At 40.3% G+C, this 23,046-nt stretch overlaps 2 protein-coding genes across 2 annotated transcripts in view; both read left to right on the forward strand.

Moving 5' to 3' along the window:
• The window catches only part of LOC128063521 (zinc finger protein 350), a 442,658-nt gene that overhangs the window by 126,966 nt on the left and 292,646 nt on the right, over positions 1-23,046 (forward strand). The gene's annotated exons all lie outside the window — the stretch shown is intronic.
• On the forward strand, positions 8,583-9,524 carry LOC128063534 (vomeronasal type-1 receptor 4-like). Its single transcript, XM_052656311.1, has one exon. The coding sequence runs from the start codon at positions 8,583-8,585 to the stop codon at positions 9,522-9,524; it is 942 nt and encodes a 313-aa protein (XP_052512271.1).

Raw genomic sequence — 23,046 nt, forward strand, 5'->3', positions numbered from 1 at the left:
ATAATAACCTCTAGGCTTATTCATGTGGTTTCAATGGCCAAAATTATATTCTCTTTAACAGCTGAGCAGTATTCCACTTGTATATATCAACTCATGTTAATCAGTTCATCTGTTGTAAATTTGTGTCCATATCTTGTGTTATTGATTTTAAAAATTCCACTTTCAACATTGGGTTACATGCTACTTTTTTTCCCCTGTACCACACTGCATGTGGACCTTCTCTGACCAGGAATTGAACGCCTATTCAGTCTGCTATGGCAGCACCAAGCCTTAAACACTGGACCACCCAGAGAATCCTGCAGATAACTTTCTGAAATAGTTTTTTTTTTTTTTTTCCAATGTATAGTCAGGTGTGGAAATGCTGAATCATGTGGTAGTTCTATTTTTACCATTTTTGAGGAACTTCCATACTGTATTCCATAGCAGCTACACCAATTTGCATTTCCCACCAACAATGCACAAGGGTTTTATTTTCTGTACAAACTGGACAACATTCCTGTTGATAGCCATTCAGACAGCTGTGAGGTGATATCTCATTTTTGTTTCTACTTGCAAACAAGACTCATTTTTGATGACTAGCAATGTTGAGTACCTTTTAAAGTGCTTGCTATCCATTTGTATGTCTTCTTTGGAAAATATCTATTCAGGTCTTCCACTCATTTTTTCAGGGGGTTTATTTGTTTTTTGATATTGAGTTATATGAGCTGTTCATATCTTTTGGATATTAATCCATCATCAGTCATATCATTTGCAGACATTGTTTTCCCATTCCATTGGTTGTATTTTCATTTTGTCAGTGGTTTCCTTTGCTCTGAAACAGCCTTCAAGTTTAATTGCTGTTATTGTTTAGTCACTACATCACGTCTGAGTCTTTAGCAACCCCATGGACTGTACCCTCCAGGCTCCTCTGTCCATTGGATTTCCCAGGCAAGAATACTGGAGTTGATTAAGAGTTCTTTCAACAGGTGCTCTTCCCAAACCAGGGATTGAACTTGCTTCTCTTGCTTGGAAGGTGGATTTTTTTTTTTTTTCCCTAGGTGGATTCTTTACCACTGAGCTACCAGGAAAGCCCCTTAAAATTAAATAGGTGTCCAATTTGTTTATCATTGTTTTTGTTTCTTTTCCCTTAGGAGACAGATCCAAAAAATATGTACTGTAATTAATGTCAGAAAATGTTCTTCCTATGTTGTCTTCTAGGTTATTTTTCATTATTATCCATTGTCTTTGCCCACAAAATATAAACTGCACAAGGGCAGGAAACATGTGCCTTGTTCTTGGAGTTCTGTCCACTGCCAGCAGATCAGGTGCTTGACACAGCAGGTCAAATATATTCAGTATATTTTATGGGAGGAATGGATTAATTCCTCCAATGCATGTTGGGTTGTTACCTACCTTCTTTGTGCCACTATAAAATACTTTCCATCTTTTCCGCCTTCTGTCTCCATTTTTCAAGTCATTGTAACTACCACACTCTTTTTTGGTGTTATTTTCCTGTCACTGTTTTAGTGACTTGTGTTTATTCCCAACAATTTTGACATGATACGTAAGTGGGTTTTCTCCACTCTGCAAAGTTGTTTAACTGTCTGGAAACCAGCTGGGTGTCCTATAACTCACTTCAACTCTGACATTAACTACTTAGTTCAGGTTCCACAAGACTGTCCTCAGTTCAGATGCAAGTCCCAATATTGGGACTGCAGAGTATCTATACTTTTGTCTAATTTAACTATAATGTCAGGTATCCTCATACTCAGCCCGCCCCCATTTGAAGTTGAAGCATTTGGTGGAATATTCAGAAAACTGTATATTTTCAGTAAATATTCAGTTAAACTCGGGAAAACATTTTCCTTACTGCCACCAGTTATTTTAAAGGATACATAGGAATGGCCAGATGAAGGAGTACATTGGGTGAGTTCTGGAAGGAGCCCAAGCACAGGAGCTTCTGTCCCCATGGAGTTGGGCATTGCCACCCTCCTTGCAGGTGGATGTGCTGTCCAACTCTGAGGATCTCTGTGCCTTGTTATTCAGGAGTTTTTAATGGAGGTTTTATCATGTGAGTATCACTGACTGAATCATTGGCTGTTGATGATTAAGCTGATTCTCCAGCCACTCTTCGCTTTCTGGAGCTTGGGGCCTAAGCCTGAAAGTCCAACCCTCTAGTCACATGATTGGTTCCTCTGGCAACCAGCTTCCATCTTGAAGCTCTCTAGGGGCCCACCAAGAGTTTCCTCTTTGATAGAAAACAGACATGGATGAAAGGGGCTTTTCATGACTGACAAGAGACTTCATTCACCTGTACCGCTCAAATACAGGGGTTTCGAAGCTCTGTGTCAGAAACCAGGGACAACGTTCAAATGTATGTTTCTTACTATGTCACAGCTTCCGTGAGAAGTTTGTTTCTGTTTTTTCTTTTATGTTGGGAGTTGTGTGTGTGTGTGCACAGTATCAGCCTTAGCCTTCAGCAAGCTGACTTTCCCTGAACTTTAGACTTTTCACTCCTCCTACCCTTTCTGTATCATGAAAACCTTCCTTGAAACCAGAAATGCTGTGGGGACAGGATGCTCTGAATCCAGAGCAGGTCCTGCATAAGGCCTGGTCACTAAAAACACCAATTTTGAAAGTTTTATTGTCCCTTTCTGAGTGCTGAGACAGGAGGCCAGCAGTTGTGACTAGGTGATGGTGTCTACACCCCTGTTTCTCCCCTAGGGGGCCCTTACAGAGTCTACTTGCTCAATCTCCATGCATGGGCTGGAGCCCATGTTCAGGAGCTCCAGCAGGGCCTCATAGAAGACCTGGTTTTGATCTGATAGGCTGATCCCTCACACTGATTTGATAGGACCAGTACTTACTTCTCAGAGTCAAATGAAATTTGTCCTGATCAAGTTCACTTGCAGATTGGTGCTGACACAATGGTTTTGGACATCTTACGTTGTTCATATTGACAGGTGTCCCAATGAAAACCATATCTCCAGGGACCTGTATATCGTAAATGTATTGCTCTCATTGTGTTTGTGTGTTTTTAAGCTCTTATGGGGTAGAGTATATTCACTGTTGGATTTCTTTAGCCTGGATCCTAGACTTGGCAACAGAGCTTATTGCAACAGGATAGTGTTTCGGAAACTGTTTTATATGATTGGGTTAGGGGTCTCCATAGCTATCTTCAAGCTTAAGGATATATCGAAGGACACCCAAGATTCAGAATTGATTAAGCCGAAGGTTACTAGTGTATTGCTGAGAAATTACAGTGTATTACAGGTGAGAAGTTACAGTGCATTACATGTGAGTGAAAACAGTGACAGACTTCATTGTTCTGGGCTCCAAATGGTGACTGCAGCCATGAAATTAAAAGATGCTTACTCCTTGGAAGGGAAGTTATGACCAACCTAGACTGTATATTAAAAAGCAGAGACATGACTTTGCCAACAAAGTTCCATTTAGTCAAAGCTATGGTTTTTCCAGTAGTCATGTATGGATGTGAGAGTTGGACTATAAAGAAAGCTGAGCACTGAAGAATTGATGCTTTTGAACTGTGGTGTTGGAGAAGACTCTTGAGAGTCCCTTGGACTGCAAGGAGATCCAACCAGTCCATCCTAAAGGAACTCAGTCCTGAATATTCATTGGAAGGACTGATGCTGAAGCTGAAACCCCAACACTTTGGCCACCTGATGTGAAGAACTGACTTATTTGAAAAGACCCTAATGCTGGGAAAGATTGAAGGTGGGAGGAGAAGGGGACAACAGAAGAGAGATGGTTGGATGGATCACCGACTCAGTAGACATGAGTTAGAGTAAATTCCAGGAGTTGGTGACGGACAGGGAGGCCTGGTGTGCTGCAGTCCATGGGGTCGCAAAGAGTCAGATACAACTGAGCAACTGAACTGAACTGAACAGGTGAGAATCAGCAAAGGGAAAAGGTGCATAAGGGAAAGTCCACATGAAACCATACAGAATAGTCCACATGCCCCTTCCCACTGGAGGCACTTGGAGACGTTGTTATTTCATCCTGAAAAGTATGTGACAATATATGTTAAGTGGCGTTGACCAAGGCAGCTCACTTGAGCCTTGGTGCAGGGTTGAACTGAAGGTCATTCATGTAGCCCTGCATCCCCCATGGAACTGAAGTCAGCTACTCAGACTCCAGCCCTTCAGGGCAAAAACAGCTCTTCACCATAAATTGTATTGTTAGCATAAACTTCTCTAGTCCCACTGGTCCAGTATGGCCCAATGCTTCAAGTATATCAAAACACTCTTATCCAGGAGAATATGCCATGGCTGAGAGATTATCTCCCAGGAGTGAGTCAAAGACCAATCCTAAATACAGGGTTTTCAAAAATTGTTTCAGAGTTTGAGCAACTGAGGTTTGCTGATTAGCCCTTTCCTACATGGTCATAGTGGTTGGTTTCCTTGTTCTCTTTCTCTAAATCATTTCTGGGAATTTGCTGATCAGGTTCAGTGGCACCAAGAGAAGCAAGCTAGCCTGTGCATATGGAAAGCTGCCATGAATATGAAGAAGTTGGAAAAACATTTTGTCTAAACATACAGCTTGATCATTAAGAGAAAGGCCCTGCAAATTTGAATCATAAGGGAAGGTTTCTAGGGAGAAGGGTACAGAGGGAATAGGAATTGGGTTGAAGTAAGAAGAGGGGGAAATATGCATCCACAAAGAAAGGTGAGGCCATGGAAGGCAAGTAGTAGTCAGCTGTGGTGCAGGAACTGGTGGGGTGTGGAATTGTCAGAGGGAGAGAATTGCAATGGGATGTAGAGTGGAGGTGCGGTGTGGAACTAGAAGGGTCAGGTGGAGGTTGGAGGGAATTGTAGATCATGGGCTTGAAGGGTGATTGAAGTGAAGTCACTCAGTTGTGTCTGACTCTTTGTGGCCCCATGGACTGCAGCCTATCAGGCTCCTCTGTCCATGGGATTTTCCAGGCAAGAATACTGGAGTGGGTTGCCATTTCCTTCTCCAGGGGAATCTTCCTGACCCAGGGATCGAACCCAGGTCTCCTGCATTGCAGGCATATGCTTTTACCCTCTAAGCCACCAGGGAAGTCCTGGTGAAGGTGATTAGATAGGTGCTAAGAGATGGATAAAGACCTAAGGAGTTGTGGGGTGAAGGTTTTTGGGAGATAGAGGTGGACGGGGAGCCAGTATGTCAATAAGGGTGATGGAGGTATCAGGGACAGTTTGAGGGTCACCAATTCATCCGCCATTATTAATTTCATCATTTCCAGTGGAGTCACAAGTCATTTGTGCTTCCCAGGTGCCACTAGTCATAAATAACCCACCTGCCAATGCAGAAGACATTAGAGACGTGGGTTCCATCCTTGGGTTGGGAAGACCTCCTGGAGGAGGGCATGGCAACCCACTCCAGTCTTCTTGACTGGAGAATCCCATGGACAGAGGAGCCTGGCAGGCTACAGTCTATAGCATCAGGAAGAGTTGGACACAGCTAGAGCAACTTAGCATGTATAGGTCACTCATGGGTCTTTTTTTTACAGTCAGACCATGAAGTGAAAATATTGCTCATACAAAATACTCCTTAATTTTTTTTTCTTACATACTGTAACACCGCAGGTAGAAGGTTGTATACACACCACACCAAGAATATTTTACTGTTCTATCTGTATTTCAGGCAAAGGGAGTGACTAGGGTGGGTATGGCAAGAAAACCTTTTTGTTGATTGTAGGCACTCAATGCTGACATCATAGGGCAGGCCTGAGACCTTCCCAGTACTTTGTCTTCAATAATGGGTGTTATTCCGTTTCTGCATAAGTGTGTGAATGTGTGCCACTGTGTGCTTGACTGTGTGAATGTCTTTGCATGTATGTTTGCACATGTTATGATTTTGTGTATGTATATAGGATGGTTTGTCCACCATTATGACTCTAACAACTGACCTGACAGCTTGGAGTGATTGCTTACTGAACTAAGATCAAAGATTGATTTATGTGTAGGAAAACCTGAAGAATTAAAGTCATCATATATAAATATTTTTTCCTGATCCTTTGGAAATGTATTTCTTAATTCAAAATGCAGTCATAATTTCTTAATGAAAAATTTACCCAAAAGTAAGTATAGATAACTGTGTTGACCTCTTGATGGTACTGAGTTAAGTGAATAGCCTTGACTTACCTGACAGAATTGTTGAATCTCCCTATTCAGGCATCTTATTCTGTGGCTTGTAATTTCAAGGGCCTCTTTAGAAACTTCTGTCTTTCCTGTGTGGGTATTGATCTGCATCTCTTCCTAAAATTTTCAATATTGGTGAAGTTTATTTTCCTAAGAATTTGCACATTCATTGATATTGGGTTGTGCAAATGAGAGCAGTGATATCTAATATAGATTATTGGCATCATATTCTTTTGTTACTTGTATCTCTTTTGAGATGTAAGATACTTGTATAAATTCCATTTCTTTCTCTTAACTTAATTGATGGTGTAGCTCAGTGTATGAAATTAGGAAAGAACTGTCCTGAGTAGAATTTCTAAGTGAAGCAGAACCTCTATTGTGACACATATGTGCAGCCAGTCCCTTATATGTCAGTCGTTAGTACCTTCTGCTCCCTGCTTGTGAGCCCTGTCTGCCTCCAGGGATCAAGGAAAAGTGAGCATCTGTCACAAACACTCTAATAGTCTCTTAAGATACATTAGCTCGAAAGTGATCATTGTCCTTGGTAATTAGCAACTGGGAAAATGTTTTCAAAAATAATCCCGGCTCCTAAGCCTGTTCCTGCCAGTGCTGCTACCGCTGACATGATAATTACAATTCTGAGGGGAGATGAGGTCACAGGATCACAAACTCATATCTCAGGGTGGAGCTAGCCCTCTTGCGCACAGGCTGATTGCTCTGACTTTCATGCTGAGGAAGGAATCTGGTAAGTGGACGTACTGCACAAAGGGAGTCTCCTGTGTGTGAACCAGGCCCAGCACCAAAGCCCTGCAGGAGGGCGGGATAAACCCTGAGTCTGAACTGAGATAGAAAAGGGAGATGAGGTCCTAGACCATTCACCAATTCCTAATGGCTCCTAATGTGTGTATTTCTCACTGGGAGTGATGGTTGTGGTTTAATGCAAATGATAATGAAAACTGATGTTTCATGTGATCAAGGACTATAGTTCCAAATCAATTTGATACTCAGTATACTTTTCAGCAATCACAGAGGTACATTTCAGGTTTCATAGGTGGGCTTATCATATTCAATACTTGTAACAAAAAGTAGCAAACATCTGATCCTATGAAGAAACAGTGTGTCTGTCAGTTGTTTCTGGAATATAAATGTTTCCTGTAAATGACATGGGCTTCCCTGGTGGCTCAGACTCTAAAGAAATTGCCTGCAATGCAGGAGACCTGGGGTTTGATCCCTGAGTCTAGAAGATCTTTCAGAGAAAGGAATGGCAACCCACTCCAGTATTCTTGCCTAGAGAATCCCATGGACAGAGGAGCCTGGTGGGGAGGGTGAAGTGCTGGTAGATTTAATAGTTGTGTCTCAATTGATTTTGGAGAGACTCTTAGCACTTTAAATTTAGGGAAGTAGCATTAAGAAACACAGAACTTTATACATTTCAGATAACATTTTTAGGCTCAAATGTATATTGCTGACACCTTTAAATATTATAAAACCAATCTAGAAAATATATGGCATTTATACAGTACACAAGTTGCTTGCCTTAAGATTTCATTTTGTATTGTCATGTTTTAATATCTTTCAAAAATCTTTGCTTACTGCTAATACTTTTAAATCTCAGGTATTAAAAATTGATATGCACACCATTTGGAACAGGTTAAAATTTGGTTTCTACTCTTTGCCATTATAGGCTTCATTGTTTCCTGTTGCATAATTCCCATGGATCTTGGTATTGTGCTTTTTTCCTAGATGAAAGTAAATGAGTCTTTCTGTTGGCATCCTTAAAATAAGGAATTCTTGTATTCATTAAATCCACCTGTCATGGGGCAGATACCTGCAGTTTTATACAGTAGTCAGTGCATTTACATTTAATTATGATTTCAAAAGCTTTTGTTGAAGTTTGCAATTGTGTATAGAATAACTCATCAAAAATAAGTGGAAATTTGTCCCTTCCTAAATTTTAAATTAAAATACCACTAATCTGAACTGAACTGACAAGATGCAAAAGCAAAACTCCATTTAGATGTGGTTTATTTGAAGAATACAGGTAACTAGTATATGAGTACATTCTAGGTTAAATGCACCATTGTTGTTCCAGGGTGACACCTCCAGCCAGTGAGTGAATTTAGACCAAACACTTAATTTCTCCGATTGATGTTTCCCTCATTTTTATAAGGAAGGTAATACTATCTGCCTCATGAATTTGTGAGCAATAAAGATATTGCCACATGTGTGTCTTTCATATGTATGAATCAATGTATGATTCATACATTGCAAGTGTTCTTTAATTGTTTTACATTCAACATTTGGAAACCCGACTTGAGAGGAAAACTTTAATTATTTCAAAGTAGGAAATGGTAAGTGGAGAATGCCGGATTTCAGTTAACATTGTCCCTGTGATTCACACGTTCCCATTCAGGATCCTCTAGCTCAGAAGACAACCATCAGTTCTTGAGACCTGAGAGCATGGCTGCTGGTGATTTGACAGCAGGTTTCATCTTATTGTTACAGACTGTATTTGGAATGCTGGGAAATTTCTCTCTTCTTTACCATTATCTTTTCCTTTATTGCACTGGGATCAGGCTGAAGAGCATAGATTTGCTTGTCAAGAACCTGATTGTAGCCAACATTTTAGTTCTTTTGTCTTGTGGATTCCACAATATAGTGGCCAATTTTCAGTGGCATCATCTCGACAGAGATTTTGCTTGCAGATTTTTCCCTTATGTCCGTGTAGTGGGCAGGGGAGTGTCCATTGGCACCACCTGCCTCTTGAGCGTCTTCCAGGTCATCACGATCAGTCCCAGGAACTCCAAATGGGCAGGGCTTAAAGTGAAAGCTCTCAAGTATGTTGTTCCTTCAATTATCCTGTGCTGGATTGTGAACATGCTGGTAAATGTCATTTATCTTATGTTTCTGAGTGGAGATTTGAGCAACAAAAGCATCACAAACAGAAAGCGTTTTGGACACTGTTCTTCTGTTCGTCATGACCAAACCAGAGACTCATTATATGCAGCATTGCTGTCCTTCCCTGATGTGTTCTGTTTTGTGGTCATGATCTGGGCCAGTGGTTCCACAGTTCTCATCCTGTACAGGCACAAGCAGAGGGTCCAAAACATTCACAGCATCAAGATCTCCTCCATATCTTCCCCTGAGTCCAGAGCCACCAAAACCATCCTTCTTGTGGTGAGCACCTTTGTTAATTTTAACACTCTTTCCACCATCTGTAACATTGTTTTGAGTCTTTTGAATAATCCTAGTTTGTTCTTTGTGAACAGCTCTGCCATAGTCACTGCATGCTTCCCAACTATCAGCCCCTTTCTGATCATGAGTCGTGACTCCAGAATATCCAGGCTCTGTTTTGCTGAGAAAAGAAATACAAACTCCCCTACCCTTAGGAGAAAGATGTAAATGGTATGTATTTGGACTTTGTTTCCTTATTCACTTACTTCCATCAGAGTCCTAGGTAAAATTATGAGTTGCTTACCAGAGGATTGTAAACAAAATACAATGAGGATCTGCTTCAGATTAAGCAATGTCATGGTAATAATTGTAGTGAAGTATTATGAATTATCATGCAAATATTTATTTAATGGATCTTCTACTAATGCTTACGTAGAGGAGTTTAGAATTTATGCATTAATAAACACTAGGTCCTCAAACAATCTGGATGTTATGAAAAAGTGTACAACTGTGTTACTTAAATATATCACTGTAAATTTCCTAGAAATGAAGTAAGCATGGAATATTAAGAAAAGGTGTGTGAGAATTGCATAGTGTGTGAAAGAAAGGTGATTACTGATACTGATGACAATAGTGCTGAAGGGGAATTTCAGTCCTTAAATAAATCTTTTGGCAGCCGCTGTTGAGTTTTGTCCCTTTTTAACTCTTGCTGCTGCTGCTGCTGCTAAGTCACTTAAGTTGTGTCCGACTCTGTGCGACCCCATAGATGGCAGCCTATCAGGCTCCACCATCCCTGGGATTCTCCAAGCAAGAACACTGGAGCAGGTTGCCATTTCCTTCTCCAGTGCATGAAAGTGAAAAGTGAAAGTGAAGTCGCTCAGTCGTGTCTGACTCTTAGTGACCCCTAGACGACATTTATTTCAAATATGGTGTTTTGTGAGACAGGGAGCATGTTTGAATATTTTAGGTAGAAATGACCAGACTGAGCTGAAGCAGTGCAAATTAGAGCATAAAATTACATTTTATCATGTTTTTAAACATCAAGTGATTGTGACAGTTGAAAAAGGTGTGAGTTGCATGGGACTCGGATGTGTAGAAGGCAGAATTTTCTCTTTTGTGAAGGTGACTTGGACATATTGGCAAGAAAGAGGTTTTCAAGTGCACACTTATGTCTCCGAAGTCATGAAAGTAGTTTGTGGTGGAGACTTCCATTAAATTCAGAGCATCGGGGGAAGAGCCAATTGAAAGGGAAAGACATGGCTCCACTTTGGGTATGTTGAGTTTGCGGCTCCTCAATTTTCATGGAGCAAAATGCATATTGCCTCAAGTACAGAAGAGATTTGTCTGTGATTGTCTCTCTATTGACATTCTGAAGTAATGGAATGTAATGAGAAGTAATGGAAGTAATGAGAATTCAGCAGTTTGGAAAACAAAAAAATTGTTTTGAATGAATGGATATATACATATAGATTGAACCTTGCACCCCACAGAAAAATGCTATTTTTAGCTCATGAGACATTTAATGATTTACCACAGAGTAGATCACATAGGAAGAAGAAGAGAATACAGACACACTCATCTACAGAATGTGTATATATGTCTGTTTGTGATCTTTGTGTATATTTGTGTGTATAAGTGTATATATACATATGTATAAAGTCAGTCATGTTTGTATTTCTCAATAACATATTGGAAATTTGTATTTAATAAAAATTTAAGATAGCACTAACTACAATAGTGATAAATCTTAAAGTATGTGTTATCTGAAACATATATTGCCATGCTATTTTTTTAAAATTCCATATAGTGTATTTTTCATTCTGCTGCCTTAATCCTATTATTTGACTATATCTCCTGAAAAACCGTTTATTGAATATAGTAGCAAAAGTTTGAGGAAGACCTTAGTCTACTTACATTGAATATAATAGGTACATTTGTCTATCAGCAGATTATATTTTCTGTCTTATCTATATTAACTTCTTTTCCATTAGTTTTTAAACATAATTTTACCTCATAATCTTTTCTTTGAAAGTTGTGTACATATTTTGTGTTAGCTTTAACGTAGAAATTCAGTCAGTTCAGTTCAGTTCAGCTCAGTAGCTCAGTCATGCCCGACTCTTTGCAACACCATGAATCGCAGCACACCAGGCCTCCTTGTCCATCACCAGCTCCTGGGGTTCACCCAAACTCATGTCCATTGAGTCAGTGACGCCATCCAGCCATGTCATCCTCTGTCATCCCCTTCTCCTCCTGCCCCCAATCCCTCCCAGCATCAGGGTCTTTTCTAATGAGTCAACTCGTTACATGAGGTACCCAAAGTTTTAGAGTTTCAGCTTCAGCATCAGTCCTTCCAATGAACACCCAGGACTGATCTCCTTCAGGATGGACTGGTTGGATCTCCTTGAAGTCCAAGGGACTCTCAAGAGTCTTCTCCAACACCACAGATCAAAAGCATCAATTCCTCGGTGCTCAGCTTTCTTCACAGTCCAACTCTCACATCCATACATGACCACAGGAAAAACCATAGCCTTGACTAGACGGACCTTTGTTGGCAAAGTAATGTCTATGATTTTCAATATGCTATCTAGGTTGGTCATAACTTTTCTCCCAAGGAGTAAGCGTCTTTTAATTTCATGGCTGCAGTCACCATCTGCAGTGATTTTGGAGCCCCCAAAAAATAAAGTCTGACACTGTTTCCACTGTTTCCCCATCTATTTCCCATGAAGTGATGGGACCGGATGCCATGATCTTCGTTTTCCGAATGTTGAGCTTTAAGCCAACTTTTTCACTCTCCTCTTTCACTTTCATCAAGAGGCTTTTCAGTTCCTCTCACTTTCTACCATAAGGGTGGTGTCATCTACATATCTGAGGTTATTGATATTTCTCCCGGCAATCTTGATTCCAGCTTGTGCTTCTTCCAGCCCAACGTTTCTCATGATGTACTCTGCATAGAAGTTAAATAAGCAGGGTGACAATATACAGCCTTGACGTACTCCTTTTCCTATTTGGAACCAGTCTGTTGTTCCATGTCCAGATGTAACTGTTGCTTCCTGACCTGCATATAGGTTTCTCAAGAGGCAGGTCAAGTAGTTGATATGCCCATCTCTTTCAGAATTTTCCACAGTTTATTGTGATCCACACAGTCAAAGGCTTTGGCGTAGTCAATAAAGCAGAAATAGATGTTTTTCTGGAACTCTCTTGCTTTTTCAATGATCCAGCGCATGTTGGCAATTTGATCTAGAAATTAACATAGAAATTAGGATACATTTAAAATGGAATCACAGTGTCATTTTATCTAAGCCTATTACCCCGCCTTTATAAGGACATTGAGACAATAATCTATTCACTGTATCTCATCTTTATGTTTTCCAGAAAGCTCCAGAGAGGAATTTATTTGTTCACTTATTTGTTAATTTTATGTTTCAATATTAATATTTTCAGTTTAATTTAAAAAACTGAAGTATAGTTGATTTGCAGTATGTTTGCATAAAACATAGCAATTCACAATTTTTAAATTTTGCATTTCACTTATAGTTAATATAATATACTGGCTATGTTTCCTGTGCTGTACAATAAATCCTTGTATCTAATTTATTTTATGGATAGTAGTTTGCATGTCTTGACCCCGTATTCCTGTGTTGCCCATACCCCTTCGCATCTCCCCACTGGTAACTAGTTTGTTTTCCATATCTATGAATCTCTTTCTTTTTGTTATATTTCTTTTTGTCACTAGTTTGTTCCAGTTTTTAGATTCTACATAACAGTAATATCATATAGCATTGGCTTTTCTGTGAATTATAAGCATAATAATTCCTAAGCATGGAATTTTAAAATCCATCCATGTGGTTATAATGGCAAAATTTCATTCTCTTTAATGGCTGAGCAGTATTCCATTGTGTATATACCATCACTTTTTTTTCTGATCATCTGTTGGTAACTCAGTCTGAGTCGTTATCTTGGTTATTATAAAAAATGTTGCTGTGAACACTGGGGCACGTGTTATTTTTTGAATTAGTGTGTTTGTTGCCTGTTTTTAAATATAAATACCCAGGTGTGGAATTGCTAGATCATATAGTAAGTCTGTTTTTTAGTTTTTAAGGCTCATCCATACTGTTTTTTTGCGGTGGCTGCACCAATTTACAATCCCACTAATAGTGTAGGAGCTTTCTCTTTTCTCAGTAGAGATTATTAATGAGACCTCTATGTCAGAGCACTTCCTGTTTATACTTTAAAGAGTCAAATGTCAGCGGTCGCATCATGGGATGTGGCTCGTTGGCCATGTTGCCTTGTGCACACATGGACTATCTCAGTAGTTCTGAGGGATGGGACTGCTTCACCGCCACGACTGCACAGTCTCACTGTGGGTGCATAATTGCTAAACTGCTCTTACACCTGGCTGTAAGGTGTGATAATATCCCAGCATCAATGTACTCACATATTCCCACCTTTCATTTAATGGTCACTTTTCATTTTGAAAAATTTAAACATACGGAAATGCAAAAATACAGCAGGAAATACAGATCTGCAAAAACTTGAACCTACAGCTTCCTTTTCATCTAGATTCACCAGACAGGACTATTTTTTTCAAACATTACTGTTTTATCACAAATTATTTTTCATCTGTTTTTGTGTTTGCTGTTTCATGTAAGAATAAATTGTAGACATTTGGACAATTTGCCGCTTGATAGCTGAATATTTGCTTCCTTCTTTCAAGGGCATTCTCTAATCTAACACAATAGAGGCATTTTACTTATCAATCAATAACTAATATCTTACTAACAAATCAATGCTAATGTGACACCATGATTGAATAGCTAGTCCATATACAGATTTTTCCCAGTAAGACAATGATGTCTTTTCTATCTACTTTCATAAATCTAGGATCTAATCATGATAAGAGAATTGCATTCTATTCTCTTGATTCTTTCGTTTCTTTAATTTAGAACACTTGCAGCTCTTTTTTTTTTCCTTCAGTGATACGTTTTTGAAGAATACACACTCACTGTTTTGCACAACATCCTTCAGTGTAGATTTCTCTGATCCTATGCCTCATCCTGAGACTCAGGTTTAACATTTGAGCAGAACTGCTACACCCAGATGACTATGGAACCTTCTTATTGCATCACATCAGAGGTACAAATTAGGGATATTTTCTGTTATTGGTGATGAGTTTCATTATTTGGTTATGATTGCATAGCAGATTTACTCCTTTTTGAGGTGAATTTTCTCCAGTGTAATTGATAAAATAATTCTTGGGGTGAAACCTCAAAGTTTCCTGAAGAGCTTAATTAAATACTTTGACCAAATTATTCTAGCATCCACTGTAGATATTCCCTATGAACCAATCCTCAGATGATGGTTGGAAATCCACATTTTCCTATCTCATAAGGGTGTTAATTGCCATTCTTCCATAAAGAAGAGTTTTTCCCCTTATCTTTTTTTTTTAAACTTTTTATTTTTAGTTTATTTTACTTTATAATACTGTATTGGTTTTGCCATACATTGACATGAATCCACCACGGGTGTACATGTGATCCCAAACATGAACCCCCCTCCCACCTCCCTCCCCACAACATCCCTCTGGGTCATCCCCGTGCACCAGCCCCAAGCATGCTGTATCCTGCATCGGACATAGACTGGTGATTCGATTCTTACATGATAGTATACATGTTTCAATGCCATTCTCCCAAATCATCCCACCCTCTCTCTCTCCCTCTGAGTCCAAAAGTCCGCTATTCCTTTTCATTTGCAGTGATATGTTATTAGTATAATTTTCCTTTTTGGTCCTCAAATTTTCCCCAGTTTTTCCATTGGGAAATCCTTCAGCCTGGGTATATCCCAGCAGGTCTTTTGGTCAAAATTATTGAGTTAAAAATATAAATAACATGCAGTTCAAGGGTACGATGCAGTGACCTTGAGTAAATTGACAGTATTCTGTAACCATCACCACTGTCTCATTCTAGAATGTTATTATCAGCTCAAGCAGAAGTTTAATTCCCTGGAATTATCACAGCCCTATTTCCTCCTTCACCCTGGCTGTCCTGCCCTGTCCGACCCACCATGTTAGATCCTATACACAGGAGTACCCCGTTAGAAGAGAGAAAATATTGTTAAGTGCTTTTCATCCAAAATTTTACTTTGCTGATAGTTTCGATTGAAGGCTATTGAGGGGCATTTTCAGCTGAGCACAATTTTTGCTCCTGAGCTGAAATTAGAAACAATAGGAAATAAAAACAGATGATAAAAAGGCGCTTGCAGTCCCATGTTTATTGCAGCATTATTTACACCAGCCAAGGCATGGAAACAACCTAAGTGTCTGACAATGAATGACTGCATAAAGCATATATATATATATATATATATATATATATATATATATATATGTGGATACACATGCAAAGGAATATTAGTCATGAGAAAGAAGGAAATCCTTCTATTTGAGACAGCATATATGGATCTTCAGGACATGCTAAGTGAGATGAGTCAGATAGAGAAAGACAAAGACTGTGTGATATTGTTTATATGTAGAATCTTACTGGCCAAGCTGGAAAAAACAGAGTGAATTGGTGATTACTGTGAGCCTAGAGGTGTGGGGTAGGACAGAGGTTGTTTAATGGGATAAATTTGAAACTAGTAGACTCCTAGATCTTAGAGATATAACCCCCAGTATGGTGAATGTAGACAATAATAGTGAATAATAGTCATCAAAATTATTCTAATGACCAGAAACTGATCATCATGTGATCTGGAACAGATACTGTCGCTGCAATTGTGATTATATTAAATTTATAAAAACATGAAATAAACATGTTATGTGACTTAACTTTACACAATGTTATATGTCAAATACAGTTCACTAGGAAAAGGAACCATACGTGAGTGTTGTGATGGGATCACAAATGTGGGAATAGATGGAAGGCAGAATCTGAGGCCTCCAGTCTCCCTCTGCCACTGACATCACTTCTGGACCCATCCATGCTCTCATTCTGCCTCTCTTCCCCTGCCATATCCTTCATCTCCACCCTGTGACATTTGGACCTCCACTAAAACTCCACCTGCTTCCATCCAGCTCCTTTAGGTTTCAGTTTTGAACACTCTGCTGCTATTCTATGACTATTTTGACGTCCACCCCTCTGGGGCCATTACTCTGGAGTCTAACCCTCCTCAGCTCTCCTCACTGCTGCAAAATCCATCGTCTATGACTGCTTTCATCTGGCCGACCATCTGCCCCCAATTCAGAGACCTCATCCCATGCCCTGTGCTCTCAGCGACCTTGCACTCTCATTTTCCCTGGCCCATCGCTCAGACAGTAAAGAATCTGCCTGGAATGAGGGAGACCTGTGTTCGATCCCTGGGGTTGGGAGGATGCCCTGGAGGAGGGCATGGCAACCCACTCCAGTGTTCTTGCCTGGAGACTCCCGATGGACAGAGGAGCTTGACGGGCTTCAGTCTATGGGGTCCCAAAGAGTGGACACGTCTGATCGATTGAGCACAGCACAACTCTCATCATTGCCCCCATGGACCCAGACACACACTCCATCCATGGTCTTCAGCCCTGTAGCACTGATCCCTTTTCCTGGGCTCTTGGGCTCCCTCACGCCCATTGTCCTCTCCAGGGCTCTCATGTCCTGTGCCCATTATCTGCCCCAGGCTCCACCCCCTTCCCTCCACACTAACTATCTCACTAGGACTGCTAACTCTACCAGGACCTGCCTACTCCACGTGCAGTCACCTTCTCCTACACCGTGTTTTATAAACCCACCCACCACTGCCCTTTGCTCATTTTTGCCCATAGACTTCTCTACCCATTGGAACTTTGGTTCTCATATGACTCCCTGCACCCTCCTTACCAACCCAGATCCCCAAGTCCTCTATGTAGTATCTCCCTTGCCCACTTTTCCCATTTGCGCTTTGATCTCTGGCATTATGTGTTAGTACTTGACCAATATTAAACTCTCCCTTTTCTCTCTCTCCCGTTTCTCTTCCCTGCCCACCCTACAACTCCATGCCCCCAGTTTCACCCCATCACCCTCTTATCCTTATTAAGGCTCCTTTTCCCTGTGGCCTATTCCTACTCCACTCTATGACACACCACACACTGTCTTTCCCTCAAATACGCCAGGTTTCCCAGAGCGTGTGTTAACATCAGGTGGCAGTGTTGACTGCACATTTTAGACGCTGTGTATTGTAGTAAATATTGTCCTCGTGATTTTCACAGGGTTGGAAGGGTTGGAAAGTGTAGGAAGACTCCCATTTTCAGACTGTCAGAAGTCTAGATATGCAGCTGTTCTGCCTAAGATCATGTTACTGAGACACACACTTGCATGATGATTGTGATTTTATGAAACAGTGGAATTCTGAGTTCCTATGACTGTGTATATTTATGATATGAAAAATTTCATAAATTTCATATAAGATACTTTTTAAATTTGTGTTTTTATTGAAGGATAATTGCTTTACAGAATTTTGCTGTTTTCTGTCAAACCTCAACATGAATCAGCCATAGGTATACAAATGTCCCCTCCGTTTTGAAACTCTCTCCCATCTCCCTCCCCACCTCAACCCTCTAGGTTGATCCAGAGCCCCTGTTTGAGTTTCCTTAGCCATACAGCAAGTTCCTGTTGGCTCTCTCTGGGGGCAGGAGGAGAAGGGGATGACAGAGAATGAGATGGCTGGATGGCATCACTGACTTGATGGACGTGAGTCTGAGTGAACTCCGGAAGTTGGTGATGGACAGGGAGGCCTGGCGTGCTGCGGTTCATGGAGTCGCAAAGAGTCAGACACGACTGAGCGACTGAACTGCACTGAACTGAATGTAAGTTTCCATGTTGCTCTTTCCATACGTCTCACCCTCTCCTCCCCTCTCCCCGTGTCCGCAAGTCTATTCTATATGTCTACTTCTCCACTGCTGCCCTATAAATATACAAGACAGTTTCGATGTGTTCAGTGTGTGTATTGATGCTTTTGAGTGTGTATTGATTTAGTTAAAACTACTCGAGCAAGAGTGATTGTGTATGTGCATGTTATATGTTAATGTATATAAATACATGTTTGAATGTATGAGTGTGCATGCATGCCTTCTTGCATCTTTGTGCAGGTGAGTTGGCGTGTGTGTGTGTGTGTGGGTGTTTCAGTGTAGGTTGGGTTGGCCCTCTTAATTGCTGTAGAAACTGAGTTGAAATTGCAGTCATTCCATCATGAACCTAGTTCAAAGAGTTGATTTGTGTGTAGGAAAACAGTAAAAATGGAATTCAATGTTTTATATATACGGAATAGTTTCATATAAATATATGTTTCTTAATTTAAAGAACAATCATGGTTCCTTACTCAAAATTTTCCACAAAAATATGTGTAGAGGATTCTGTTGATCATTTGTTGCTCTCTTTTGGGGGGCGACACCCAGTGGCTTGTGGGATCTTAGTTCCCTGATCAGGGATTGAAGCCCTGACCTGCAAGTAAAAGCATTGAGTCTTCAACACTGGACCAGCAGGGAATTCCCCGTTTGTTGGTCTTGAGTTGATTAAGTAGCATTAGCTTATCTGACAGTTACATGAATAGCAGAATCTCCCTCTTAAACTATCTGATCTTGGTTCTATTATTTTCAAGAACTTATCAGTTCAGTTCAGTTCAGTCGCTCAGTCGTGTCCGACTCTTGGCGACCCCATGAACCGCAGCACGCCAGCCCTCGCTGTCCATCACCAACTCCCAGAGTTCACTCAGACTCACGTCCATCGAGTCAGTGATGCCATCCAGGTATCTCATCCTCTGTCGTCCCCTTCTCCTCCTGCCCTCGATCCCTCCCAGCATCAGAGTCTTTTTCAATGAGTCAACTCTTCACATGAGGTGGCAAAAGTACTGGAGTTTCAGCTTTCACATCATTCCTTCCAAAGAACTCCCAGGGCTGATCCCCTTCAGAATGGACTGGTTGGATCTCCGTGGAGTCCAAGGGACTCTCAAGAGTCTTCTCCAACACCACAGTTCAAAAGCATCAATTCTTTGGCGCTCAGCCTTCTTCACAGTCCAACTCTCATATCCATACATGACCACAGGAAAAGCCATAGCCTTGACTAGACAGACCTTAGTCGGCAAATAATGTCTCTGCTTTTGAATATGTTATCTAGGTTGGTCATAACTTTTCTTCCAAGGGGTAAGCGTCTTTTAATTTCATGGCTGCAGTCACCATCTGCAGTGATTTTGGAGCCCCCAAAAATAAAGTCTGACACTGTTTCCACTGTTTCCCCATCTATTTCCCATGAAGTGATGGGACCAGATGCCATGATATTCGTTTTCTGAATGTTGAGCTTTAAGCCAACTTTTTCACTCTCCTCTTTCACTTTCATCAAGAGGCTTTTTAGTTCCTCTTCACTTTCTGCCATAAGGGTGGTGTCATCTGCATATCTGAGGCTATTGATATTTCTCCCAGCAATCTTGATTCCAGCTTGTGTTTCTTCCAGCCCTGCGTTCCTCATGATGTACTCTGCATAGAAATTAAATAAGCAGGGTGACAATATACAGCCTTGACGTACTCCTTTTCCTATTTGGAACCAGTCTGTTGTTCCAAGTCCAGTTCTAACTGTTGCTTCCTGACCTGCATACAGATTTCTCAAGAGGCAGGTCAGGTGGTCTGGTATTCCCATCTCTTTCAGAATTTTCCACAGCTTATTGTGATGCACACAGTCAAAGGCTTTGACATAGTCAATAAAGCAGAAATAGATGTTTTTCTGGAACTCTCTTGCTTTTTCCATGATCAAGCGGATGTTGGCAATTTGATCTCTGGTTCCTCTGCCTTTTCTAAAACCAGCTTAAACATCAGGAAGTTCATGGTTCACGTATTGCTGAAGCCTGGCTTGGAGAATTTTGAGCATTACTTTACTAGCATGTGAGATGAGTGCAATGGTGCAGTAGTTTGAGCATTCTTTGGCATTGCCTTTCTTTGGGATTGGGATGAAAACTGACCTTTTCCAGTCCTGTGGCCACTGCTGAGTTTTCCAAATTTGCTGGCATATTGAGTGCAGCACTTTCACAGCATCATCTTTCAGGATTTGAAATAGCTCAACTGGAATTCCATCACCTCCACTAGCTTTGTTCGTAGTGATGCTTTCTAAGGCCCACTTGACTTCACATTCCAGGATGTCTGGCTCTAGATGAGTGATCACACCGTCGTGATTATCTGGGTTGTGAAGATCTTTTTTGTACACTTCTTCTGTGTATTCTTGCCAGCTCTTCTTAATATCTTCTGCTTCTGTTAGGCCCATACCATTTCTGTCCTTTATAGAGCCCATCTTTGCATGAAATGTTCCCTTGGTATCTCTCATTTTCTTGAAGAGATCTCTAGTCTTTCCCATTCTGTTGTTTTCCTCTATTTCTTTGCATTGATTGCTGAAGAAGGCTTTCTTTTTTTGCTATTCTTTGGAACTCTGCATTCAGATGTTTATATCTTTCCTTTTCTCCTTTGCTTTTCGCTTGTCTTCTTTTCACAGCTATTTTGTAAGGCCTCCCCAGACAGCCATTTTGCTTTTTTGCATTTCTTTTCCATGGGAATGGTCTTGATCCCTGTCTCCTGAACAATGTCACAAACCTCATTCCATAGTTCATCAGGCACTCTATCTATCAGATCTAGGCCCTTAAATCTATTTCTCACTTCTATTTCTCAAGAACTTTTAGGAACCTTCTTTCTTTCTTCTAAAGATAATAGTTGGTTCTGCTTCTTGTCACTAGTGAGGGTCAATAGTAAAGTTTGTATTCCTAAAAGTTTACATATTCATTGGTATTGAGTTGTGCAAATGAGTGAAGTGACATCTAATGCAGATCCTTGGAATCATGTCCTTCTTTTTACTCGTGTACCTTTTGAAACAGTCATATTTGGACCAATTCCATTTCTTTACCTTTACCTTAATTGCTGGCTCAGCCCAGCATATGAAATGAGGAAAGAACTGTTCTATGTAGAATTTCTCAGCGAGGTAGAACCTCCGTCGAGACACACACTTGCAGCCAGTCCCTTTACATGTCAAACCTAAATACTTCCACCTCCCTGTGTGTGAGCCATGCCTGCCTCCAGGGATCATGAAAAACCAAGCATCTGTCACAAATGCACTCCAATAGTCTCTTAGACATAATAACCTGAAACTTATAATTGTCCCTGGTAATTAGCAACTGGGAGACTGTTTTCAAAAATAATCCCAGCTCCCAAGCCTGTTCCTGCCCTCACTGCTACAGGTGACATGATAATTGCAGTTCTGAGGGGAGGTGAGGTCACAGGATCGCAAGCTCATATCTCAGGGTCGACCTACCCCTCTTGCACACAGGCTGATTGCTTTGACCTTAGTGTTGAGCTCACCATCCAGGCAGCAGGAAGAAACAGTGGTTTTCTCTACGTTCATCTGTGAAGTAGAATCTATAAAGGAAGGATTTGCGTCAGGAATCTGGTAAGTGAAGATACTGGACAAAGGAAATCTCCTGTGTATGAACCTAGTCAGCACCAAAGCCCTGCAGGAGGGCGGGATAAATCCTGAGTGTGAACTGAGATGGAAAAGGGAGATGGGGTCCTAGACCTTTCACTAATCCCTGATGGCTCCTAGTGTGATGTATATATGTTTCACTGACAGAGCTTATTGTGGTTTAAAGCAAGTGATAATGAAATCTGATTTTTCATATGGTAAAGGACTGTAGTTCCTAAGCCAATTTGATGATCAGAGTACTTTTCAGGAATCATAGACATAATTTTTAGGTTGATAAGTGTGGCCAGGGTGGTCCATACTGTAAGAAGGAGTAGGATGAACCAGGGAATCATCTGATCCTGTGCCAAAACAGTGTGTCTAGCAGCTGTTGCTGGAGTAGAAGTGTTTTCTCTAACTCTGGGTGTATGAAGTGCCTAATACATTTAATAACTGTACCTTTATAGAATGTAGAGAAACTCTTATCACTTAAAGGTAGAGAAGCAGCATGTAAGAAAAATAGAAATTTACATGTTTCAGATACCATTTTTGGCTCACATGTATTTTTTATATTTCTGCTTCTTTTAAATATTGTATCACCCATTGAAAAAATGTATGCCATTATACAGTACACAAATTGCTCACCTTAACATTTGATTTTGCATGCATCTTGTATTTTCATATCTTTCACAAAGCTTGCCTACGGTTTATACTTTTATTTGACTCAGGTATTTATATATATATATATATATATATATATATATGTATATATGATTTGGATTTAGTAATAAAATCTACCATACAGCATTAATCAGGCATCAGTATTTGCTGTCCCATGGTGTCTATGATTTGTTCCATTGAACTTTTGTCCAGGAATGAAAGTAAATGAATCTTTCAGTTTCCTTCCTTACATTGAGCCATTCTTGTATTCATTAAATCCACTTTGTCATGGGGAAAGTACCTGCAGTTTTATGCTGTGAGGCAGTGTATCTACATTTAATTACAATTTCTACAGCTTTATTCAAAGTTTATATTTGCCTGTAAAATGAGTCTTTAGGGCTAAGTGGAATATTGTTACTACTTAAATATGAAAATAAAATATTAATACCACCAACCTAAGTGTAATGACAAAATACAAAAGCAAAACCAAATTTAGACCTGGTTTATTTGAAGAACAGAGGTGACTAGGTGACTAGTATTCTCAATTATATGCACCATTCTTATTACAAGCCGATCCAGGGTCACATCTCATTAACCATCTGTCCCTAACGAGTGAATTTAGACCAAACGTTTAATTTCTCTGTGCTGATGTTTGC

This window comes from Budorcas taxicolor, chromosome 18, assembly GCF_023091745.1.
Source record: "Budorcas taxicolor isolate Tak-1 chromosome 18, Takin1.1, whole genome shotgun sequence".
Classification (NCBI taxonomy): domain Eukaryota; kingdom Metazoa; phylum Chordata; class Mammalia; order Artiodactyla; family Bovidae; genus Budorcas; species Budorcas taxicolor.

Bases quoted from the DNA above. Each gene is read 5' to 3' on its own strand.
- LOC128063534 (XM_052656311.1), top strand. From the start codon at position 8,583: ATGGCTGCTGGTGATTTGACAGCAGGTTTCATCTTATTGTTACAGACT.